At 37.5% G+C, this 27,579-nt stretch overlaps 2 protein-coding genes across 3 annotated transcripts in view; both read right to left on the bottom strand.

Annotated features, from left to right (window-relative positions):
• LOC106871819 (tyrosine aminotransferase) overlaps positions 1-3,380 on the bottom strand; it is a 32,158-nt gene extending 28,778 nt beyond the window's left edge. Inside the window, exon 1 of one of the 2 annotated variants that reach the window (XM_089346559.1) lies at positions 3,008-3,380. The gene's annotated coding sequence lies outside the window, so the exon portion shown is untranslated. Of the gene's footprint in view, positions 1-2,996 lie in introns of both variants that reach the window. The other variant, XM_089346560.1, reaches the window with a different exon arrangement.
• Positions 3,381-14,057: 10,677 nt separating this feature from the next.
• LOC106871818 (CD109 antigen) overlaps positions 14,058-27,579 on the bottom strand; it is a 78,421-nt gene continuing 64,899 nt past the window's right edge. The window contains exons 27-37 of the mRNA XM_089346357.1: positions 26,987-27,068; positions 25,053-25,218; positions 24,452-24,526; positions 23,291-23,468; positions 21,950-22,125; positions 20,833-20,991; positions 18,856-18,918; positions 18,225-18,334; positions 17,666-17,813; positions 16,540-16,645; positions 14,058-14,774 (exon numbers count right to left, since the gene is read on the bottom strand). Of these exons, the coding sequence (XP_089202483.1) occupies positions 14,635-14,774; positions 16,540-16,645; positions 17,666-17,813; positions 18,225-18,334; positions 18,856-18,918; positions 20,833-20,991; positions 21,950-22,125; positions 23,291-23,468; positions 24,452-24,526; positions 25,053-25,218; positions 26,987-27,068 (1,403 nt within the window). The 3' untranslated portion in view covers positions 14,058-14,634. The remainder of the gene's footprint in view (positions 14,775-16,539; positions 16,646-17,665; positions 17,814-18,224; positions 18,335-18,855; positions 18,919-20,832; positions 20,992-21,949; positions 22,126-23,290; positions 23,469-24,451; positions 24,527-25,052; positions 25,219-26,986; positions 27,069-27,579) is intronic.

The raw sequence follows: 27,579 nt of genomic DNA, 5'->3' as shown, positions 1-27,579 counted from the left end.
CTTCAGAGATTCACAAAGGGTTTCATACAAATGTAGAGCAAGAGGTAAAAACAGAGGTGTGGTAGAGACCAGAAGAAAAACAACAGCAAAAATAAGATAGAAATAAAAATAAAAAATTAAATTAAAATCAAAATCAAAATAAAAATAAAAATAAAAATAAGGGTACAGCAGGAAAAAAAAAATAATAATAATAATAAAGAATATATAAATGAAAAATGAAGGTATAGCATGCGGGACATGCAAAAATATAAAAAAGGGGATACACCGTCTGCAAGTAGTTGGGTTCAGCATATTATCCTCCATTTTCTAATTGTTACACAAATTTTGGGTAAAACCTCCACTTTTACCCGCTCCCATTGATTGCACCTAGTATAGCACTAGTGTAGCAATAATTGGGTACCATCCCAGCAGTATACTGGATAGATACTATCCCTTAGTGGGTTGAACCCCCAACCCCTAATTCTCTCACGTTATATATATATATATATATATATATATATATATATATAATGCATGTCTGTGTGTAATATATATATATATATATATGTGTGTATATATATGTATGTACATGTGTGTATATATGTATGTATATATATATAAATGTGTATATATGTGTGTATGTATATATATAAATGTGTATATATATGTGTATGTATATAAATGTATGTATATATATGTGTGTGTGTATATATATATATATCCTCCATTTTCTAATTGTTACACAAATTTTGGGTAAAACCTCCACTTTTACCCGCTCCCATTGATTGCACCTAGTATAGCACTAGTGTAGCAATAATTGGGTACCCTCCCAGCAGTATACTGGATAGATACTATCCCTTAGTGGGTTGAACCCCCAACCCCTAACTCTCTCACGTTATACATATACATATATATATATTATACATATAGTGGAAGACAGAATTATAGGTGCAGGTGTTGACTGAGTGTGATAAAGAAGTTTACCACACCATCCAGCTATGTGGATCAGGGCTCTGCCCCCACCACACAGCTGCTCAGACAAGTGTCTGCCATAACAGCACTACCAAAGGACCTGGTAGAGGGTCACCAAAAGAAACCTGTTGTCGAAACACACACCTACACACAGACATGTATATTCACAAAGGATCTCTCCTGTTTGCTGTGTAAATAAGGATTTTATCATTCCTATTCTTATCCTGTCCTTTGTGCTATTTGATGGCGCACAAACTTTCATGTTCCCTGAATCCTTCTCATGCTTTGCATATAGATTACATGGAATCACAAATGCCTAGATCACTCTACCTTCTGCTTCACCACTCATACTGCCCATCATCACCTCATGTCACTCTGATTGCCAGAATACACTTGCCCCTTCTTTCCCATATACATATATATACATACATATAAAGTATATATATATATATGTATATATATATATATATATATATATATATATATATATATATATATATATATATATATATATATCATCATCATCATCATCATCGTTTAACGTCCGCTTTCCATGCTAGCATGGGCTGGACGATCTGACTGAAGACTGGTGAAACCGGATGGCAACACCAGGCTCCAATCTAATTTGGCAGAGTTTCTACAGCTGGATGCCCTTCCTAACACCAATATATAATATATAGTTTTAGGGAAAATAACCAAGTTTCAAGAACTCATCGATGAAAATCCACTATCACATATAGAAAAATTAATAATTAAAAGCACAACAAATGAGTATAATATAAAGTAAAGTAAATATCATAAGATAAATATAATAAAAAGATTACACGTGTTTCATAACTAATTTTCAAATAGAAAAGAAATTTAAATCGATTAAAATCAATTGAAATTATCAAAAATAAATTCTATTCAAAAATATAGCTACTCGTCAGATCGTAAGTAGAACAATAATTAGATATATATATCTCAACCAACAATAAGTACCAAATGAATTAATATGAAATACTTATTATATAAAGATAGAAAAATTATTAAAAAATATCATAGTATCAAAATAATAACCATTCAATAATCATCCCTTCATCCATAATAATAATAATAATAATAATAATAATAATATATATATATATATATATATATATATATACCATGTAAAAATATGCACTCATATATTTGTCAGTAGTGTAGGTATATTAATCGAAGTATAATATATATCCAATGAGGTGCATCTAAAACAAACTGACCAAGGGTTACATTAAGTGGCCCATTTTGGTGGCAAGGGACATAACCCATAACTCGTCTTTTTGCACACCAATCACAAACTAGACGTGTCTTTTCACCTCCAAAAATAGAGAGCAGTTGGCATGTTTTCTCCCATAAATGCCAACTCTGAAGAGCACAGGGTTACGTAACCAGGTTATTACCTAATTTCCCAAGTGCGAAACCATTTGGTAAGATTGGGCGTAATGGATATGTTATACCATACACTTTGGCACAGCCTTCCAGCATGCCAGCCCGGTCAAACTGTCCAACCCATGCCAGCATGGACAATGGACATTAAATGATAATGATGACGATGATGATATATATGAATCCATGCAATTTGGGAGTAGTTAGTAAAGCAAGCTGGAGATTATGTAAAGAAATGTTACAGTAGTCTTGTATTACTACAAAAGCTGAAATAAATGTAATTGACATTGAAAATTTGCAGCACAGTAGCAAAGTGGTAAAGGCAAAACAGAAAGAAGTTTTAATTTATATAATGTAAAACAGTTCCGTTTTACAATATGTATACACACATCTATTTACATAATACAATTACTATAAAATAAAGCTGAAACAAGTGAACACCAAATATATATATATATATATATATATATATATATCCAGCCCGCATAGCAACATACGTATATGTAATACATGTATGTATATTATATGTATTTTTATAAGTGTGTATGTATGTACGCATGTACATATGTTTGTATGTATGTGTTCATGTCTTATGTATATGCATCATGTATCATATATATATACATATATAAACACACCTATTACATACCTGCTGTGTTGGAAAAACAGGAATATAAACCTCCAAGCGATGCAAATTCACAGATTTGTTTTGAATAGAATCTCAAGTTCTACTGTTGTTACAATTATTATTATTATTATTATTATTATTATTATTATTATTATTATTATTATTATTATTGTTGTTGTTGTTGTTGTTATTGTTATTCTTGTTGCTACTGTTCTTGTGGTTACTCTAACTCTCTCAATACTGCACTAACTCAAGATTCCTGCTGCTTATTACTGGAGCTGCTGTTGGTTGGACTACTACCCCTGTTGATGTTGTTTTTGCTGTTGTTGTGGTTGTTGTTGATGGTCGTGGTGGTGGTGGTGGTGATAGTGGATAACGTTGCTGTTGTTGTTGTTGTTGGTTTTGGTTTTGATGTGTATTTTGTTTTATTTTGTTGTTGTTGTTGTTGTTACCTGATATTGACGTAGTTGTTACCTGATAGAACTATTTCAAAACAACAGGAAAATAGAAAAGATAAGCAATACAAAGCAAAAACAAAAACAAAATCCAAAGAACAAAACAAAACAAAACAGAAATGAAAGAATAACATAATAAACAACGGAAACAAAGAAGTAAAACAATAGACAATAAAGAGATGGATGGTAAGAGAAAGGTAGAGGTAGAGAGGTAGAGAGAGAGAGAGAGAGAGAGAGAGAGAGAAGTAGGAAAAGGTTGAGAGAGAGATAGACAGTGAGAGGAAGAGAGAGAGAGGAAGAATTGGTAAGCTGGGTATAGAGAGATTGGGTGATAGTACATAAATGAGTATGTGTGTGTATGTGTTTCTGCCGTGGGGGGTAGGGTAGAGGAGGGACAGTGGCAGTGAGAGATAGTGAAAGAGGTAGGTAGAGAGGGAAGTGGGGGGTGGCGGAGATAAAGATGTGAATGAGTGAGCCTGAATGAATATGAGTGAGAGAGAGAGAGAGAGGAGGGAGGGGAGGGTGTAAGAAGTGTGGATGGTGGTGGTGGTGGTGGTGATGGTGGTGGCAGAGATGAGAAAGTACAAGAATGTTATAATGGAAGGAAAGTCTTCAAAATTTCTAGAAGGGCAAAAGTAGAAATACACACCCCACACACAAACACATATATACATTTATGTATGTATATACATACACACATATATACATACATATATATATATATATATATATATACATATATACATACATGTATATATATATATATATATATATATATATATATATATATATATATATATATATATATATATATATATATACACACACACACATATATATGTGTGTGTGTGTGTGTGTGTATCTATCTATCTATAAAAATATGTACATATAAACACAATTACTATAAATATCCATATATATATATATATATATAGATTTGGGCTGACCAAAGCCTTGTGAATGGATTTGGTTGACAGAAACTGAAAGAAGCCCGTTATATATATGTATATATATATATATATATATATATATATATATATATATATATATATATATATATATGATGCATGTGTATAAACAGCCATGCTACATGTCAGTGGAACATGGGCCATGATTGCTGAGGACATGTGTAAACTTGCAAGGAATGAAGCCAGTATGCTCCGCTGGATGTGTAACGCCAGTGTGCATACTTGACAGAGTGTTAGTGCCTTGAGTGAAAAGCTGGATTTAAGAAGTATCAGATACGCTGTGCAAGAGAGACGACTGTTCTGTTATGTTCATGTTTTGCGAATGAATGAGGACAGCTGTGTGAAAAAGTGTCACACCCTAGCTGTTGAGGGAACCTGTGGAAGAGGTAGACCCAGGAAGACCTGGGATGAGGTGGTGAAGCATGACCTTCGAACATTGGGCCTTACCGAGACAATCACTAGTGACTGAGACCTTTGGAGATATGATGCGTGTGAGAAGACCTGACAAGCCAAGTGAGACCATAACCCGTGGCCTATGCCAATGGGTGTAACCAGCCCAGTTATGAGTACCCCCCATTCATTGGACAATAAGCTTTGCTTGCGAAGACCTGTTGAGGCAAGTGAAATCAAAATCAAAATCACTGACATGGCCGATGACAGTACCAACTGATTGGCACTCGTGCCAGTAATGTTAAAAGCACCATCTGAGCGTGTCGCTGCCAGGGCTGCTGATTGGCTCATGTGCTGGTGGCACGTAAAAAGCAGCATTCGAGTGTGATTGTTGCCAGCATCACCTAACTGGCATATGAAAAAAACAACATTCAAGCATGGTCGTTGCCAATGCAGGTAACATGTAAAAAAACACCTTTTGAGCGTGGTCATTGCCAGAACCACCTGACTGGCTCCCATGCCAGTCAGGCACATAAAAAGCACCCACTACACTCTTGGAGTGGTTGGCGTTAGGAAGGGCATCCAGCTGCAGAAACTTTACCTGATCAGATTGGAGCCTGGTGCAGCCTTCTGGTTTGCCAGTCCTCAGTCAAACCGTCCAACCCATGCCAGCATGGAAAGCAGACGTTAAATGACGACGACGACGATGATGATGTATGTATTTGTGTGTCTGTGTTTGTCCCCCACCCCACCCCACCATCGCTTGACAACCGATGTTGGTATGTTTACCTCCATGTAACGTAGCAGTTCAGCAAAAGAGACCAATAGAATAAGTACAAGGCTTACGAAGAATAAGTTCTGGGGTCTGTTTACTTCGACTAAAAAGAATAAAAGAATATATATATCCATAGAGACAGAGTGTGTTTATGTGTGTGTGTGTGGGGCAGGGACCTCACAGAAACAGCGAGACAAAGAATTATATGGTAGTATACCATGAAAGATGTTAGACAGACAGACAAATAGACAGACTGGCAGATGGGTATTTTTAGAACAAGAACAGCAAGAACAACAGTTGCTAGTACAATGCTTTTCTAGTATTTCAAAAGTTTGAAGTGTGTGTGTGTGTGTGTGTGTGTGTGCGTGTGTGTGTGTGTGTGTGTGTGTGTGTGTGTGCGTGGATGAAGTGAATGGGTTAAGGGTATCGGAAAGGAAGGGGGAAGCTGTAGGTAAGTGGAATAGTGCGGAGGGGGCGGGGGGGGAGATATAAATAGGAGCGGGGGGGGGGTGAGAAAAAAAGAAGAAGAGGCTTTAGGGTTCTGGTTGTTGGAGGGAGTAGCAATAGGAGGTGTTGTGAGTAGTATACAAGACAGATATTTCATATCAGGTGAAACAGTAGGGGCGAGGTGGGGGAGGAAGATACAGAATGATATGTAAAAAAGGGAGAGAGAGAGAGAGAGAGAGAGAAGCAAGTTGTGTGTAACAGACAGATGTGCTGGATGGATGGATGGATGGATGGCAGGCATAACCAGATATAGTTCATATTGTGATGGAACACACACACACACACACAAACACAGACACACAGAAACACACACACACACACACAAACACAGATATATAGATTATCATTGTTGGCAGTGTTGGTGTTGGTGGTGCTGGTGGTAGAGTTATCGTTGGTGTGGTGGTGGTGGTGATGGTGGTGGGTGGTAGTGTTGTAGCTGGTGGCTGTAGTGGTGGTGGTGGTAGTGTTGCTGTTGGTGGTGGTGGTGTTGGTGTTGGTGTTCATGATAGTAGCAATGATGGTGGTGTTGGTGGCGGTGTTGATAGTGGTGGTGTTTGTGGTGATGGTGATTACGGTTATGGTGGTGGTAGTGATGGTGGTGGTGTTGATAGTGGTTGTGATGCTAGCGATGGTGGTCGTGGTGTTGAAGATTTTAATTAAGATCAGCGAGAATGGGTTATATTTTCTTGTTCAACTCCACAACAACCGTCATTCAGTAGATCTGTGATCAAAGACATTCCAGCTGTAACGATTCCATCCGTGACGTGCAGAACCACATTAATTAACGTGCTCTATTCTAAGACGACGGTGGCAGAGGGAGGCATAATTTGAAAGAGATTTGGCTGCTATTTTTAGCTTTTCAACGACACTTTGCTTGACTGTTTGGGACAAGCAGTGGGACGGATAGCAGGGCAGATTTCAGCATCTACCTGGAGAGCCTGCCGTGACTCTTGGTGGGTGAGGCGGAGTGTTGCAAAAGGCTGATAACAGCCGTGGAAGTATGGGATGTGATGAAGGGCTGAATGAGAGGTAGATCGCCATGTTTGGATGGCTTGCCCTACAAGCTTCATGTTTTTATGCCAGACTTGTTTGGAGGCCTTTTAGCAAATATCTGCTACAACTGTCATGGGTTAGTGGAAATGCTGACAAAGGACCCAGACAAGGGGGACGTTATAGAGAATTTCAGGCCCATCACTCTGCACAATGCAGAGTTGAAGATTTTGGTCAAGGTGTTAGCCAAGAGGCTTTTCTCTCTAACTGACGCTAAACGTAAAAAAGAACGAACACAGAATTATAATACACACACGCATAAATTATATACACATACGTTTATACATGCATATAAATTTCATAGAGTTGAAGCTCTGCGTGTTTTTTTTTTTTTTTTTTTTTTTTACTGTTTTTTATGGTTTTATTTTTTGAAAAGTGTTTTTCCTCAAATTGGTTTTCGTTTTGATAAATTTATTAAAGGTATTCTGGTTAACGACTGCTCGTTTTGTTTCTTCTCTGAGTTTCAAGATTAATTTCCGTCTGGAGCTGAGGAAACATGTCCTTATTAATATATTTGGTATAACAGAGTTAATTTAAACTTTTATTAATAATCTTCCAAGAAAAATTTAGTAGGATGACAGAACGGAGAAAAATGCAATTAGAACTTAGATGGGAACGGTTCAGGGGGAATAACTCTTAACACACGATTTCATATCAACAATTTTGTAACATCGAGAATTGGATAAAAAAAACGAGCACCAGCTTTGGGTATCAAGGTAGAAGAATAATACTAAACATTGTAAAGAAGAGGAAATCGTGAATGGATACATAAAATATATACATATATAATAATGGTACTACTAAAGCAGCGCGGACCCGAACGCGCAGTCGCGCGTCCGCGCTAGCTAGTCTTGAGTGGTCGATCCTAACCCTAACCCTAACCCTATCCCTAACCCTAACCCTAACCCTGTCCGTAACCCTAACCCTATCCCTAACCCTAACCCTAACCCTGTCCGTAACCCTAACCCTAACCCTAACTCTGTCCCTAACCCTAACCCTATCCCTAACCCTAACCCTAACCCGCGTGTGCAAATGAATACGTGTTTAGGGTTAAGGTTAGGGTTAGGAATAGGGTTAGGGTTAGGATCGACCACTCACGACTATCTAGCGCGGACGCGCGACTGCGCGTTCGGGTTCGCGCTGCTTTAGTAGTACCCATAAAATATATACATATATAATAATTAAACATAACGAGGCTGGTACACTTTCTCATTTCTATATCGATCCAGGGAAGCGATAAATCAATTATCTGATTAGTTACTGAAATTGTGCAATAAATTGAACCCGTAGTTTCGTTTCCACAGTAGAAACTGTGTGGGAATCCTCATTATCTTTCAAGTGCATTGAATTTTCGACTTCTAAGAGATGTTTACAACGACTTGCGTGTAATACATATGTATGTGTGTGTGAGTTTGTATGCATGTATATATGTTACAATTTTCAAAATAACCGTGGAATTTCCATGGGTTACAACTGGTATACACGCACACCCACTCTCTATGGGTACATACACTTACTTAGAAGTCATAGTATATGTACATGTGTGTATATACACGCACTCATCCAGATACATCCGCTAACCTGCTCGAGAGTATACACGGACGCCCCGTTATGCATAGCTCTACATACATGAATATACACATATATCTTCACACATATCTTACAGTTACACCCTAGTAACCATATACATACACTCATATATCCACATATCGTTAAGCACACGTACAGATATAGATATATCTCCATGCATAGTATCCGGATCCATGCACGCACGTACATCCATGTATACACACATACAATGCACCTTACAAGTGTATATCTTGTATTTGAGAACGTAACAGTTATATTTAATATACTATTCTCAATAGAATGAGTTACGTATATTTAAAAATTAAAAACTAATTTTTTTAGATCTGTCTGTGTCAAATCCAATAGATCTGGCATTAAGTAACAAGTTGAAATGAGGGATGATCAATAAGGGAAATGATTTAAAAAAAGGGAATAAATAGAAGTGATAAAAGAGATCAGCAAATTAACAATAAGTGAAATAATTGATATAGATATAAGGTTCTATAGGGATCTAGTTCAAAACGGGGGCACCAGTATTTTCTTAACGAAACACTTTGAAACTTGGGACACTGGTAGAATGTGTCAGTGCCTCCGTTTTGAACTAGATCCGAATAGAGTTTTATAAGAATCATTTTTTTTAAAATCAAGAATCATAAAAAAATATGTATATAATAGTGAAAGAGCATGAGAAGTAGTACTGAGAGAATAAATCGGCGATATCAGAAGAATGTAAAATATTAAAAATATCAACACCGATCGAATATATTTGGAAATACATAAAAGGTACATGATTAGATACCTCAAAAGATAAATAATAATAGGTTATAAAGAGGTAAACATAAAACGAAGGGGTTAAAAGTAAAGTGAAAATGTAAAAAATAAAATAAAAAGAAAAAGTTAAGATGGAAGTTAAAATGAAAATACGAAGAAAGATTATAATAATAGTAAATAATATTATAGTAATAAGATAGTGATTGGAAAAATATAGTGATTGGAGAAATTTCAAGTCTATCTACTTGTGTAAATTATATGTCATTGGGCAACTTCTACTATACCCCTATTTTATTAACTCTTCAAAATCATTAGATTCCCTGATAAGGACAAGCTAGTTAATAAAAGATCGGAATTCAAACCAACTTGTATGCATAAACTGACTAAAACCTTTAAATACTATAAGCCTTGAGTCTCCATTATCGATTTTTAATCATTTCATGATCTTCTCTCATTGGAAATTCCCTTATCTGCTCCCTCCTGCCACTATTTAGACATTGACTTAACAACTCCTGGGCTTACCCCCAAATACTTACTAATTCGGTTTGCTTTCGCCTAGCTAGATTCTGACCCCATATAGTACACACATATTTAATAATCCGAGGACTTAGACTTATTTATAAAGAACATATCTAAACAATTTCGTCACTGACTGTAACATTTTCGAATAACACTACTTCACACATAGATCCAATTAGCTAACACTAATAACTCCAATAATATTTATAGTAAGATTATACTAGTAATCATTAGTGAAGAGGAACCTAGACTCTTTTAACTTCATATAACACTCCCTGAACAATTAAAATAGGGGTAGAAGTTGTCCAATGACATATAATTTACACAAGTAGATAGACTTGAAATTTCTCCAATCGCTATATTTTTCCAATATTTTTCCAATCACTATATTATTACTATTATTATAATTTTTCTTCGTATTTTAATTTTAACTTCCATCTTAACTTTTTCTCTTTATTTTATTCTGGCAGTCTTGGATTAGGGCGAATGTTGCTGTAAACCAGGACTGCGATGTTATGTTGACAAACAATCTTTAACTGCAAAGTACTGTTGCTGGATATCTCTTGTTGTGAGATTTACAAATCGTAATTTTCTAATCTAGGCAGAAGGTCCAGAATATTTAGATCGATCCCAGAACACACAGCTAGTACTTATTTAATCGACCCCGAAAGGATGAAAGGCAAAGTCGACCTCGGCGGAATTTGAACTCAGAACGTAAAGACAGGAAGAATACTGCTAAGCATTTCTCCCGGCCTGCTAACGTTTCTGTTAGTTGGCCGCCTTTAAAATCAAATATTATTCCACCTCAATAAAGTTTTTTTTAACAAATCATAATTCTGTTATTTGAAAAACACTATAAAACCACTTTACCTTTCTCTTGTTAACTTTACATCGTTCATCGATGGACATTTTTTCGAAGTTTCAACTGAGCAGACGACAGTTAAATCTCTAATGCGCATGCGTCAACCGAGGGGGTGGGACCTAATTCTTTTAATGGCCACAAATAACTTAATGAGAAAAAGGCAGGGCGGACGGATGGACTTACATCTAGACGTATGTCTTGGTTTGTGTTTGCCACCTTGGAATCCTCTGTGTAGTGGGTTGATCCACTACTCAGGAAGAGACTATTCTAGAGTACGTTCTGTCTTATCTTCGAAACGTCTAGATAGAATAGAGACAGCTGGTGAAGGGATATTCCAAGTGGCTTTCCGTTTTCCTATGTGTTCATTCCGTTGTCTGTAGTTTATTGTTCTAACGTCCTGTACCCTGATATGCATATATATACACATGTAGATGTAAGTATGTACATATATGTGTGTATACATGTATATATATTCCTTGTATTATTATTATATATACATATATATATATATATATATATATATATATATATATATATATATATATATACATATATATATATATATATATATATATATATATATATATATATATATATATATACATATATATATATATATATATTTATATATAATATTATGAGGGATAAAAATTCAAATTTATAGGTAAAAACTCAATTAAATTCAATTTATTAAAAATTAAAATTAAATGAAGTTTCACAGTATAAAATATAAATATATAGTTTTAGGGAAAAGAACCAAGGTGGTACCTAATTCTTTTATTGGTCACAAAGGGCTTACATAAAAGTTACATGAAGAGAAAAAGACAGGACGATATAAATGTGTTTTTAAAGTGAGTAAACGAAAAATAACATAGAAAATTAAACAAATAAAACTCCCAAAAGGCGGTGGTGGGCGCTTTAAGGCTACTCGTGGAAAACCTGTAAAAGCCATTGGTGGCCTGGTCAACAGAGCAAGTGCCCTCTCCTTTTATTTTTACAGGAGCACGTTCGAAATGGATCCTTTCATACTGGCTATTTTGCCAACATTCATTCACCTTTCAACAAATTTGCTAGAAAACAACACTTCCCTCTCCACCCTCACTTTCCGTTTCAAGGGAAACTTGAAAAAGTTTATGAGGGCTAGGCCAAAGAGGAAAGTGTCTGTCTTTAGCCCTTAGTGTCCACCACACTACCTCTTTCGCTAAAGCCACCAGACAGATAATAAAAGTTGCCTGCCCTTCCCGGCCAAAGGAGGCAGTGGGGGCAATCTTCACTATGGATCCAGCTGATAGTTGGATCTGTCCCGCATGCGACACCAGGTAGCACTGCCAGGCAGGGGATTTCTGGAAGTTATCCATAGCCCCCAACCTGAAAGTCCTTTGGAACAAACTGATGAGTTGATCCTCGTAGATGCCCAGAGTTTCCTTGAGAACATCGTCGCACTTTTCCTCTGCTAACCCTCTATAGAACACTAAGAGTGGAACTACCACCGACTGCATTGCCTGCCTGGCAGAGGGCTGTGAGTGCCTGTTGGCATGCAAGGCGTCAAGTACTCCTCCTTGGTCTATGTCTAATCCAGGATTACAACTCAAAGAGACAAGCTGTAGGAGAGCAAGTCTAACAAACAGCAACCACACCTGTCTCTGGAAAGTTATTACAATGGATGAAATCTTTCCTGACAGGCAGAACCCAACACGTTGTGGTGGAAGGTGTAAAATCAAGCCCAGCCAAAGTCAGTAGTGGTGTTCCTCAAGGCACTGTGTTGGGCCCACTTCTTTTCACCATCTACATCTATGACATTACTGACATCGTCAAGCACAGTAACATAAGAATCTTTTGCAAATGATTCCAAGATCCAGAAGGTCATCAATGAAGTGGGTAACCGGGCATGCCTTCAGTCAGATCCACTGGCTGGCTGTCATCCGATGGGTGGAAAAGAATAATATTCTGCAGAACGAGGACAAATTTGAGTTAATCCACTTTGGAAAAGAGGATACCCTGAAATTTCCCATACTCCCTTACTTCGGTGAAACTCTCATGGCATCAAACAACATCAGAAACTTGGGAGTAATTGTGGACAACAACACAAGTTGGGTCGTTTATATAAACAGAAAAGTTGACATGGCCCATTATCCTTTGCTTCCCCCACTTTTGCCTGACCCTCCACCCCCACCCACCCACCCACCTTGAATGCTGTTGTCCTCTGTGGTCTGCCCACATGAAAAAAAGTCTCATGAAAATTGAAGCACCTCAAAGGTCAATTACAAAAAAAGTAGATGGTGTAGTGATGTCATTTGGCGCCAACATACAGTCGCCATTACTGCGTTTTCATCCACGCATGCGCAGGGAATAGTTCCGGAAGGAACACAGGAAGAGTCCCATGCGCATGCGTGGAATTCAAAATCTAAAACGTTCCCGCTCTTTTCATTCTCTTTCTCGGCCGGCCGGCCATGAGCATGGACGGGTCAAGCTTTCTCTCCAGCATTCCAACGTCTCAGCAACCATGCCTATTTCTTCTGTAAATAAATATTGTTGTGTTGATGGTTCAGAATCTGCGTTCCGTTGTTTCTTCAGAATTTAATATAGGAAAGCGGGTGTACACCTAATGGTGTATAACCACTTTCCTATAATGGCATAACAGGCCTTGACTATTGGGGTCGACTAGAAAAGCTCAAGCTTTATTCTCTCTGATGCTGCTGTGAGTGCCACATCATCTGCATGATGTGGAAAATATTCCATCAGCATTGCCCAAATGATGTTGGCATTGCCTTTGAGATACTCCCAAGACTTGGGTCCTGTGTTATCTGCCCACAACAAAAATCATACTCTCATCACATAACAACAATACGGCACAATTATTTCACCTCAATTGGGCCCGCTCTCTTTAACATTACACCAAAATACATGAAAGCAAGAGACAGACCTCATAAAGTTCAAGAAGTCTTTGGACAAATTCCTTCAAAAAATCCCGGATAAACCTCCTACACCTGGATATGTCTCTATAAACAATAGCTCTCTACTTGAGTGGACCATGTTGTCCAATTCTTGATTTGAATGACTTTGCTAGGTGGTGCTATTAAGTTAGACATGGCCTGGGCCAATACTGGCTGGAACCTACCAAGGAATCAAAGTAGGTGTATATATATATAGATTGTTAGAAGTGGTGTACAGATTTTATAAATTAAGAAAAAGAAAGTAGTCAGGATTTTGATAAAAACTATTTATTTAGCATTTTTGTCCCTTTTAGAGATTCATCATGAATGTTTATTTTTTTATAGAAAATTCATACGTAAGAATTAGTTGAAAAAAAAACCTGGAGTTGAATTTTTCTTGGGTTTTGGAAAGAGGATGTTTTGGTAGTGGTTATTTGAGATGTTCTTTGTCATTTAGAATTTATATGTGTGAGGCTTGGTTAGAGAGAAAAAGGACAGAAAGATAGAAAAAGGATAAAAATAAAGAAAGGTTGTTTATCTAAGACGATTGAAATTGATGGCAAGTCAAAAAGGTCAAATTTTTTATTGATTGCAATAAATTTCTTTTAGTCATTGTGTGACTGACAGACTTTTTGGTCAGTTACCATGTTACCCAGCTGTAGAAAATAGAATCTATATATAAAACATAAGGGGCAAAAGTACACAATATATAGAGCTATGTATTACTAAGTGTTTCACATCACATTTCGGTAAGAGTTCAAATTGACAGAAAATTTCCATCATCATCATGGGAGTTAAGTGTCAGTGTTTCTATCATCTGCACTGCAACCCTTCCTCACTCATCTAGAATTAATTAATTTCAGGAAAGCGATCAAAGGGTGGACGAACAGGTGGAGGAAGAGATGGAAGAGGTGGACCAATAAGTGGTGACATTTTACTTCTTTCAGTGATGAGATCTGATATTGAGTAAGTTGTCTCTGCTTTTTGGTCTAGAAATAAAAAAGAAAATATACATATATATAGTTTACTGTTCCATTATACATATGTTCAACAAAAAAAAAGCTCTCCATCCAGTGAGACGAAAAATATCGGCGACCTTACGGTATGAGTCCTAAATATCAGCCTTTTCCGTAAAAAGTGTCTTCGGCGATCTTTACCAAAGATCGGCCTTTTTTGTAACACCCGCATGATCTTCACTACGGTGTTAGGGTTAGGGTTTTAGTGTCAGGGTTACAGTTAGTGTTTAGGGTTAGGGTTAGGGTTAGGGACGGAATTCCGTAATCCTAACCCTAACCCTAAACCCTTCAAAATAAATCGTGCTCTCTGTATATCTTTCGCTTTTATGATGTCGTTTCCCTGTTTCTCTCCCCTTTTTACAGAAAAGGCCGATATTTAGGACTCATACTGTAAGATCACCAAAATATCATCTAACATACACAATTTACAAAAAAAAAACTACTGCTGTAGAGATACAATAATTTGGAAGATTTACATAACATGCCATGTATCTCCAAGCACTATTTCTGGATCAATGCATATTGTTAGATGTATTTATAAACTAGGATGCTGGTCTACAAGAAAATATGAGAAAGGAACAAGAGGAAAAACATGAAGGTCAATGCATGCAAAAGGTGGAATGAAAAATGTAGTAATAAAACCAAAATCTTTGCCCCCTTTTTCTGTCAGATATACTTTTTAGTCAGTTAAACCTCAAAATTACTGTATCTACTAATTTTTGCAAAGTTGATGTCTTACATGTTTCTCCAGACATAAATTCACATTCGTGTAAATCCTATAATAAACTAAATGAGAATCTCACTTAACCCGTGGAAGAGGTAGGCCCAGGAAGACCTGGGCTGAGGTGGTGAGGCAAGACCTTCGTACATTGGGCCTCACCGAGGCGATGACTACTGACCGAGACCTTTGGAAATGTGCTGTGCGTGAGAAGACCCGGCAAGCCAAGTAAGATTGTTGCCAGTGCCCCTGGACTGGTTCTTGTGCGGGTGGCACATGAGATGCACCATTTTGAGCGTGGCCGTTGCCAGTACCGCCTGACTGGCTCCCGTAGGATTTTCGAGCGAGATCGTTGCCAGTGCCCCTGGACTGGCTTGTGCGGGTGGCACATAAAAGACACCATTTCGAGCGTGGCCGTTTTCGTGCGGGTGACACGTAAAAGCACCCACTACACTCTCTGAGTGGTTGGCGTTAGGAAGGGCATCCAGCTGTAGAAACTCTGCCAAATTAGACTGGAGCCTGGTGTTGCCATCCGGTTTCACCAGTCCTCAGTCAAATCGTCCAACCCATGCTAGCATGGAAAGCGGACGTTAAACGATGATGATGATGATGATGATACACAAACAATCCTGTCAACCAAGCTATGGTGTTTAAAAACCAGTTAGCCAACATCCATTAGAGGATATCAAATCTATCATCTTCAAAAGAAACATTTGATAAAGCATCCCCCTACTATAACAATGCCCTAGCTAACAGTGACAAGAAGAGCATCTGGTCATAGAAAATCTATCACAATAAATTCCATCTGATCCATGTGAACATGGAAAAGTGAATGTTAAATCAATGATGATGACGACTAATGAGTGAAGTAACAATTATAATGAGTCATCAGTACACAATCTAACAGCCTATTGGCATTGAGAAGAGCTAGAAAAGAAGGTAGGACTAACAACCACACAAGATTAATGAATTAACGAGTGACATGAAGTAGTTGATTAATGACATGACAATGAGACATACCTGGTTGATAATACATGACTACTTCAGCAACTTGGGGCTTCATGTTTTCCACATTAATATCAAGGTCCATTTTCACAGGGAAGCATGATTGTTTGCCATTTGGTAACTACAATGTAATAGAAATAACAATGAAGAAGGGCCAACACATGAAATTAAAGATCAACAACCAACACATGAAATTAGGGGTCAATGAACAGCATGAAAGAAATTAGGAATCAATGACCAACACATGAAATTAGGCAACATAAGAAATTAGGGTCAATAGCCAATATGCATATAATTAGTGGTTAATAGTCAACATGTGAAATTTGGGGTCAATAGCCTACATATAAAATTAGGGGTTCATAGCCAGCACATATGAAATTAGGGGTTAATAGGTCAGCTCCAGTTTTGTACCCCCAATGATCAAAGGCATTTGTCCTGTTCCACCTCATATGATAATACGAGGTCTGATAAATAAATATCAGGACTGTTGCCATAGTAACAAAGCTAAAGCATGCAGAGTAAGACCACTTAGCACAGACTGACCGTGGACTCTGCCATACAAGCGCACTAAGTTTTGATGTTTTCGGTCACTTTTGCTGTTTACAGTAGTGCTTGGAAGGAAGGTGTGTAGTGTGTGATCGTCACATTGACCACGACAAAGTTATCATGGTGATACCTGCTCAGAGGCCTACACAAAGTTGCAGAAAGTGTATGTAGTGGAGTGTATGAGCTGTACACAAGTGTACGAGTGGTTCAGACATTTCCAAGATATCTGCAAAAATGTCGATATTAACAAACTTTCTGGGAGACCTGAAACCTGCAGAAGCGAGAAAAACATTGTAGATGTGCATGCAGCTGTGAGGGGGAAATCGTCGAACCACCATGAGTTATAAGAGGATGCGCAGATTAGTTACGGTTCAGTTCAGTCCATTATCACTGAAGATTTGGGTATGAGATGCGTGTCTGCCAAGTTTGTGCTAAAACTGCTTTCAGCTGACCAAAGAGACACTGGGGTTTGAGTTTCCCAAGGCTCTGCTCCAGCGCGGCTACAGTCTGATGACTGAAATAATCAAAAGATAAAACAATGAAAGTATGTGGTAGAGAGATATAACTAGCTGACAGTAGAAGGAGGAATACATACGGAGTCCAGATAGACAACAACTTTGTTGTCTTCCACTTCTGACCTCTTTATTAAGGAGTTGCTTGATTGATCCACTGAATTTGCAGTAAATCCAGACAGAGTGTTTATTGAAACTAATACCATTCCAGTATCTTCTTTTCCTGTGTACCTGTAATTGCAAAGAGGCCAGGTTGAAATACAATCATGAAGGGGGTTGAATGTAAAGAAGAAAAAAGAGAGAGAGAGATGCATTTTAACCCTTTAGTGTTTAAACCGGCCATATCCGCCCCAATATACTCTATATGTTTTATATTCAAACTGGCCATATCTAGCCTCTCACACCTAACCTACACTGACATTCTAAAAATAAAAACAATCATATCATTGAAACCTCAAAGCTATAACATAATGCATGATTAATTCAAAACAATTTGAGTGAAAAAGTATTATATTTAACAGAGCAATCTGAACACTAAAGGGTTAAAGTATATGTGATGGTTAAGTAAAAACAAGAACATAAAGGTATTATTAGTCAAATGCTTGAAAGGTAAAAAGGGGAGGATCTCTGATTCATACTTACTTAACACAGGCATCGTATTCAGCAGTTTCCGGAAGGGACAGCCTCTTTGACATATTGATGGACAAATAAGACTTTTTCTCCTCAGGGATCAAATTATACTGCCAGTTCACCTATCGGAAAAGACAGGACCAAAATAAATGACATAGCAAATATGGTTGTGTGTATATGTGCGTGTGTCTGATCAAATTTTTTACTTGTTTCAGTCATTGAACTGTGGCCATGCTAGAGCAATTACCTAAAAAATTAAAGTCAAATAAATTGATCTCAGGACTAAATTTTTTTGAAAATTCTATTCGGGTCTTTTGTCGAACTGTCAAATTACGGGTGACAGACTGTCAATTAAGTTTTGCAGTGGAGTTTTGAAGCTTTTAAGGGGGGACATTCAGCAAAACTGACCAGATCAGTGTAGTGCGAAGAAATGGATTTTTCATGATGATAATGTACACTGTCACCAAACTACATTAGTTTTGTCCTAGCTAATATTTTTTAATGGGATTTTCACCAAAGGGTTCTTCCCATCATCATCATCATCATCGTCATCGTCATCGTTTAGCGTCCGCTTTCCATGCTAGCAGGAGAGAGAGAGAGAGACAGAGACAGAGAGAGAGAGAGAACAAAACCAGAAGCTTACCTGAACAAGAACATAACCATTTCCAGTCACTTCAACTTTCACATACTTTGTGCTTGAAGGAAGCTGCAACAAGAACAACAACAGCATATTTAAGTGTCATGATATAAATATTACTCAATTTTTTGTATAGTGTTTGATGTTGCTTAGCCCTGAGGTAAGGCTTGATCTAGCAGGACACCTTGTTCTTATTTTTCAGCCACTATGTTGTTTTGGCATAGTTTCTACTATTATCATTATGTTGCCCCCACACCCATCCCTACACTCTAATTGCTACATTTTCCTGGGTCTGATCTTAAACTGTATCTAGGTTCAGGAGCGCCGAGTTTTCCCATTACCTTCATGATACTAGAACGAACCACTTACAAAATGGTGACTGCCATTTTTATTTGCGATGAGGAATCCATTGGTGCGACCCCCAGATTGCTATCTTGTAAGGTGTGGATTTCTATAGATGCAACACACACACACACTCACAAACTGAGCTATATATGTATAGATACTGGAACAGTGTCCTGGATATGACTTTGAACTGAATCTGGTTGTGGGGGCTGTGGTTTGGGAGTTCCAAGTTGTTTGATGACTGCAGAACCACCTCTTAGCCACTGTTGTCCCCAGATCTGCTCTTACCCCCAGTTATGGGTTAATTAACATGTCACAGAATTGCCTCCAGATGAAGGTCACTCACAGACACCTCATCCATCCAATCAGATGCATGTAGATGTGTGTACATGTGTGTATCTATGTGTGTATGTATGTATGTATGTATGTATTAGTTTATGTATATATTAATATTATCTCAGTTTAAAAAAACCTTTGACAACATAAATATGTTAATGGTTACCATGGGTAGCAAAAATTACACAAAAATCCAGGATATCACACCCGTTTAAAGAGATACCAAGTTGAAGTGATGCATTTTGAGTAGATATGAATAATAACAATAAATGGAGCAATACGCATATAAATAAAAGTTCCTTTAATTACTACACATGTTTCAAAATATATGTGTACTCTACTCCAAAGAAGTAAGAGCTACTGGAATTCCACATATATTCATCGTCAGGGAACCAACATATAGAAGCAAGACAAATGCAAAATGATGAGGTAACTTACGAGCTATAATATTATATGGCCAAGTAAGTGACCGTTAGAAGTAAGAATGCTTGTTTATATAGAGTTATAGAGGGAGAGGGCTGTAAATGTAATGCTAAAGGTTTAAATTAAATGATTAAAATGGGTGGGAAGGAGGGCAAAATGGATCACAGTAAAGCAAGCTGAAGTCGTAAACTAAAAGCTAATTAAAATGTGGAGGATGGGAGATAATCAAGAGACTTCATCATATATTAAAAAAATTTTCTCCTTAAGGAAAAAACTAATGACTTACTAATATAAAGTGAAGAAAGTAAATATAAAAATAAATACAGCATCATAGCCTAGTAATATATTATATTAATATACGGATATTAACGCAAGTAAATGGTAAAGCAAGGTACAGGATATTTAGTGGAGAAATAATAATAATAATAATAATGATGTGCATGCTTGCAAGGAGATCGGAAATACTTAGTTAAAGTTACAGATGGCACGAACAACAACCAGTGTGGCATTACTCGGAAGAATTTACTTAGCTAACTGTAGAAGGGGAAAATAAAGGACAAGTTGTGACTGAGGCAGTAGTACTGGTGGTGGTAGTAGTAATAGTGGTGGTGGTTGTAGTAGTAGTAGTAGTAGTTTTTTAGGATCTTTTTTAAAACGGGGGCCACATTTTTCATTAACGAAACACTTGGTTGAAATTATCGAAATAGGACAATTTTTTTACATGAAATAAATTCGAATACAAAAATATTTTTCTGTTCTATAACACAAAATAGATAAGTATACGAAGTTTGAAAGTCTTTCCGTACCAAAAACACTACGTAAAACATTAATGAAAAATGTGGCCCCCGTTTTAAAATAGATCCGTTTTTTATATCTTACATCTTTCTTATAAAGCGTGGTTGAGTTTTCGTAGGTGATGGTTTCAAAAGAATATTCAGTGCCTTCATCTGTCTCTATTTTCACATCCACAGACGAATCTTTCTTCTGGCTGAAAAGCAGGGCATACTGAGTCAGAGCTTCAAGACCCATCACAGTGTCCTGCAAAGAACAAAAAAAAAAAAAAAAAAAAAAAACAGAAGTCATGGATGAAAGCTACATTGTCAAAAGCTGAAAGGAAATAATTTTATCGTTTAACTTTTCCTTGTTTCAGTCACTGGACTGCAGCCATGCTGGGCCTCCACTTTGAAGGGTAACAGTTTAGTCAAATGAAGTAACCCTAGCCCTTAAGTCTGTTAATCTTATTCTATTAGTCATTTTTTGCCAATGGGACATTAACCGGGACATGAACAAACCAACACCAGTTGTCAGACTGGAGTGGGACAGACACAGACACATACACATCAGTCATTTTAACGCCCAGTTTTCCATTAACCGGGACATGAACAAACCAACACCAGTTGTCAGACTGGAGTGGGACAGACACAGACACATACCCATCAGTCATTTTAACGCCCAGTTTTCCAACCTTGCATGGGTTTGGACAGAATTTGTTGAGGCAGATTTTCGATGGTTGGATGTTATTCCTGTTTCCAATTGAGGTAATATTACTGCATGACCAGACATGTTTTCACAGAAGATTGGAAATGAAGGACGCTGCTTGCATGACAGTGACACTTGTTTACAAGTACCATGCAATGTTAACAACAGTAGTATTATTCCCTTCAGGGGACTGTCACATTAAGTTGACAGCATACAACTACTTCATTGTATCACTACTGCATAAATCTCTTTGAGAGATTTAGAAATGTATTATTTCAGTCTTGGTTTGTTCATATCCCCATAACTTAGCAGTTCTGCAAAGGTGATTGATAGAACAAGTACAAGGTTCAAAGAACTGGGGGTCTAACAATTCAACTAAATATAACCCCCCCACCTCAATATGCTCCAATATGGCTGCAGTCAAATGAGTGAAACGAGTGAAAGAAAACAGATATTTATACATAAAAAGATATATATAGCTCTGTATAAACTGAAGTATATACAGATATAAACTAACCTGTGTGGAAGAGAAACCTCCCTGGCTGTTTCGCTGACTGACAAGGTAGTTTTGAATGGGAATACTTTCTCCCACTTTGTGTTTGTAACTGTAAGCCAACAATACATATGCTGCTATTTCTACAGACGCCGAACCACCAATCCTTGATGATGAAGACACCCAATACATCTTGTCACCTGGAAAGTAAATATCACACATGCACATGAAAAATTGAATATTAATTTGATTAATATCAATTTAAAACCAGTGGCGGCCTAGCAAATTGAAAAAATCTGAAGATTCAGAAAAATTATATTACATATATATATAAGAGGGATGACCACTAAGTGGACATCCATTATGCTAGAAGAAGACCACCTATGGTCTGACAAGAAGAGATTGTTCTCAAGAAAATTCAGCAAACGCCAGAACATAAGCGAGCAGACAAATGAAAAGATACAAAATATATTTCACTTAATATTTCAACAAAGGATAAAAAAATGAACTTTCCAAATTATAGGAGGATTAATTTTACAATTTCTTTAAAGGACAGTATACACTTTAATATTTTTAATATTTTTTAATATTTTAATTAATATTACATATACCATTCGTTCTTAATACATAGATTATAAATCCATTCATCTCTGAAGAGCGGAATTATTGATAGTATGCTGATCTTTTGATTACATTGTGGTTAGAATAACATCCGCGAAACGATCGTCAGATGTTTAATTTATTTTTTAATTTTAGACTTTTTAAAATTTTAGACTTTATAATATTCATGCTCAATTACGCAAAAAATTTTATATGCATTTATATTCACATGTATCTTTATCTACATTCATATTTTTATATATATTTATATTTATATTTCGTATATCTTAAATTTTTTAATTTATATTACCACGTCATATTGGATATATATCTTTCGAAACTTAAATATTAAATATTGATTTCCTGCTATATTATTGATAATTTTATGAATTTATTAATAATATAAAAACACACATATATATATATATATGTATGTGTGTATATATATATATATATATATATATATATATATATATATATATATATATATATATGTATATATATATATATTTGCTCAAAATAATAGACCACTTAATATAAGTTCAGTTACATATTCTTTTAGAATATTCCTTATGAAAGTTATATATATATATATATATATATATACAGAGAGAGAGAGAGAGAGAGAGAGAAATGAGAGATTACAAGAGAGAGAGAGAGAGAGAGAGAGAGAGAGAGAGAGAGAGAGAGTTCAGACAGAAAGAAAGACGGACAGACAGAGTGCTAGACAGAATCAATCCAATGCTATGAAGATCTAGTTGTTACCTTTCTTTGTTGCCAAACTAAGAAGCTGTTTGTTGACCCTGTTAAAGTAGCCATCATCCTTCAACAAGGCAAATGCACTGAGGACGACAGACAGGGAATAAGCATCCTTGGCCCGCCTGTTGTTGACCCAAGTTCGGAGATATTCAGCTGGTCTTTTGAGTGAGTATGTAACGTTGACCTGAACAAATGTAACATTAATGGAATAGTAACAATAACACAAGGTAGTAAATAGTCGTAGTAGTAGTAGTAGTGGTGGTGGTGGTGGTGGTGGTGGTGGTGGTGGTCATTGTTGTTGTCATCGTCATCATTGATATTATCGTCACAGGGATGGTGGGAGTGGTGGTGGTAGAGGTGATAGTAGGTATGGCAATGATGGTAGTGGTGGTGATGGTAGTGGTAGTAGTGTGATAATATTAATGGGTGTGATGAAAGTTGGTTGTGGTATATAATATAGTGTTGGTGGTGTGATAGTGGTGGTGGTGGTAGTTGTGGTCATGGTAGTAGTGTGATAATAGTAATGGGTGTGGTGAAGGTGGCAGTGGTAAATGATAGTGTTGGTGGTGTGGGTGGTGGTGGTGATGATGATGGTAATCTTGGAGCAGTTAAAGTCATCTCACATTTCTACTCATAAAAGTGAGTGACTATACGAATGCCATGGTGAGAGATATTTACCTCAATCTCGGTAGAACTGACAGAATCCCAATGAACAAGTACAGCTCAATGTAACATGTTTCAGTAGTAAGACAACAATCAAATTACCTGTGCATTACATCATAATATAAAGACCATTTCCCACCACAACAAACACATGATGGATATTTTACTTCAGAAATATTTTGCACTGAACTGTGATTGTCCATTCTTGTTATTTTATATGTACAGTTACTGCATGCAAAACTTTATTGCATAGCAAATCGCCTTTACATCCCAACTACATTCTTCAAACTAGTTAGTTGAAAAAATGTAGTGTTTAGTACAGTTCAAAGTGCTGTTATAGCCAGCTCCTTCAAACTGGAATAACAGAAGTTGGCAGGTCAGCTTATTAGATGTAGAGTAATGATAGACTGAAGCTACAATAATCTGAGACAGTTATAACTGCCTCTCCTAAAACAGTCTTAGAACTTCTGGAATGCATCTTGTGTGTGTTAGGGATTAACTTACCACATTCAGTTCTTGGCACTGTAGGAAACTGATTGTAACGAAAGCAGTCAGGGTAACACCGGAGGATGTTCCACCCTAGATGGAAAATATAAAAGAGGAGAGATATTATTCATATATACAGACAAGAGATATAACATAAAGATATCACATATAAATATCATAACACAATAGGCATGGCAGAGTGGATAAGAAGATTACTTTGTGACAACATTGTATTGGGTTCAGTCCCACTGTGTGGCACCTTACACAAGTGTTTTTTACTTTAGCCTCAAGCTGACCAAAAGCCTTATGTGTGGGTTTGGAAGTCAAAACCTGAAAGAAGCCCATCGTGTGTGTGTTTATATATATATCTGTGTGTGTGTGTGTGTGTGTGTGTGTTTGTGTGCGTGCGTGCGTGCATACATGAGAGGCTTGTTTCATTTTCTGAGAACCAAATCCACTCACAAAGCTTTGCTTGGCCTGGGGCTGCAGTAGAAGACACCTGCCCAAAGTAGCACGCTGTGGGACTGAACCCAACTCCATTCGTTTGCGAAATAAACTTCTCATCACACACTTTACTTTTTTAAACATTCTCATTTCCTACTTTGTCTACGATACTCACCTGCATATCTTTATGGATGACATTGCCAACTTCTTTAAACGACCCATCTTTTTGCTGCTGTTCGAGTAACCAAGACACTGCTCTCTCTATCACTTTGCTGTCAATTGTTACACCTTTCATCTGGTGTTTTGCTTTACAGAAGCATTTAATCACATAAGCTGTCAACCTATAAATGAAACAGGAAATGGAAAGCTTTAACAAAGGTCGTACTTGTGGCAAGGGTCACATGCACTTTGCCCTTTGGCCCGTACATTTGTAAAAGTTAAGGATTCAGAAGAGGAGCTTTGGAGCAGCTTCTGCAGTTTATGATGTCTTCTTTTTCACTTGTACACATTTACACACACATATATTCTTTATTCTTTTATTCTTTTACTTGTTTCAGTCATTTGACTGCGGCCATGCTGGAGCACCGCCTTTAGTCGAATCAAATCGACCCCAGGACTTATTCTTTGTAAGCCTAGTACTTATTCTATCGGTCTCTTTTTGCCGAACCGCTAAGTTACGGGGACCTAAACACACCAGCATCGGTTGTCAAGCGATGTTGGGGGGACAAACACAGACACACAAACATATACACACACATACATACATATATATATACATATATACGACGGGTTTCTTTCAGTTTCCATCTACCAAATCCACTCACAAGGCTTTGGTTGGCCCGAGGCTATAGTAGAAGACACTTACCCAAGGTGCCTCGCAGTGGGACTGAACCCGGAACCATGTGGTTGGTAAACAAGCTACTTACCACACAGCCACTCCTGCGCCCATATAGAGAAATGGTTAGGATGTTGCTCTCACGATCCCTAGATCATGGGTTTGTTCCTGGATTGGGGGCAGTGCATTGTGTTCTTGAGCAAAACACTTCATTTCCCACTGGTCCAGTCCACTCAGCTGTAAACAGGTCACCCTGTCACAGACTAGCCGTCCGATCAGTGGGAATCCTGACCAGCTCATTTAACCAGCAGGATGGCATCATTCAAAAGCTAAAACAATGCAAAAGCACATTGCGACTAGGAATGTACAACACACATCTAATAGTCTGGTTAATCACATGATCATGTAATATATGTACATGTATAGGCGTAGGAGTGGCTGTGTGGTAAGAGGCAAATGCCTTAATTTATTACTTTTTATGTACGAGGTTCATAGCCTCAATGTGAAAATTTAATTTTATAAAGAACAGTGTTATTGAGAAGCAAAGTTCGGCGGGTGGCTTTTGCCTTCTCTCGTTATACCATCATATTTATCATCCATTTCATCTCATTAATGTTTTTATCCAGCTCGTAGCTACTCTCTGTGTACTGCCTTTATGGCAAATTGAAATGAAATAAAGTAGCTTGCTTACCAACCACATGGTCCCGGGTTCAGTCCCACTGCGTGGCATCTTGGGCAAGTGTCTTCTACTATAGCCTCGGGCCGACCAAAGCCTTGTGAGTGGATTTGGTAGACAGAAACTGAAAGAAGCCCATCGTATATATGTATATATATATATATATATATATATATGTATGTGTGTGTGTGTTTGTCCCCCCAACATCGCTTGACAACCGATGCTGGTGTGTTTATGTCCCCGTAACTTAGCGGTTCGGCAAAAGAGACCGATAGAATAAGTACTAGGCTTCTAAAGAATAAGTCCTGGAGTCGATTTGCTCGACTAAAAAAGGCGGTGCTCCAGCATGGCCGCAGTCAAAAGACCGAAACAAGTAAAAGAGAGAGTGTATGTGTGTGTATGTATGTAGGCTCAATACTCAAAAGGAGCTTTTCATGTGCCACCAGCACCAGCCACTTTGCCACTGTGAGGTCCAACGTTTGAAAGATGCTATTTTATGTGCCACCAGCGCAGGTGCCAGCAAAGTGACACCAGCATCAACCCTGACTACGATTTCACTTAGCTTGATGATCATTTGTAAAACCAAGAGATAACTTACCAAGTACTTCCTGATTTATCTCTATCCCCGAAGGCACTGAATGACCCGTCTTTGTGCTGGTACCTTAATTCATTTTGGTAACCTTCAAATAAAAATAAACGCAAATGAACAATTGTATGTCACAATAAGGAGCTTACTTTGCAACCCCATCTTACTGGGTTCAATCCCACTGTATGCTAGAAGGCAACACTTCCCTCTCTACCCACACTTTCGTTTTCGAGTGAAACTTGAAAGACTTGATGAGGGCTGGGCCAAAGAAGAAAGTGTCTGACTTTAGCCCTTTGAACTGAGTCCATCACTTTCACTACAGCCACCATACATAATGGCGAAGATGACAATAATAATAATCCTTTCTGTCATAGGCACAAGGCCTGCAATTTGGTGGGGAGGGGACTAATCGATTACGTTAAACCCGCCCCCCCCCTCTGTTTCACTGGTACTTAATTTATCAACCCCCAAAGGATGAAAGGCAAAGTCAACCCCAGCAGAGTTTGAACTGAGACTATAACAACAGAATGATATGCCACTAAGCATTTTGCTTGGCATGCTAACAATTCTGAGGGCTTGCCAACTTACTACTACTACCACTACTA

Source organism: Octopus bimaculoides, chromosome 30 (assembly GCF_046866305.1).
Source record: "Octopus bimaculoides isolate indiv1 chromosome 30, ASM4686630v1, whole genome shotgun sequence".
Taxonomy (NCBI): Eukaryota; Metazoa; Mollusca; class Cephalopoda; order Octopoda; family Octopodidae; genus Octopus; species Octopus bimaculoides.
This window is presented reverse-complemented; position numbering and strand designations above follow the sequence as displayed.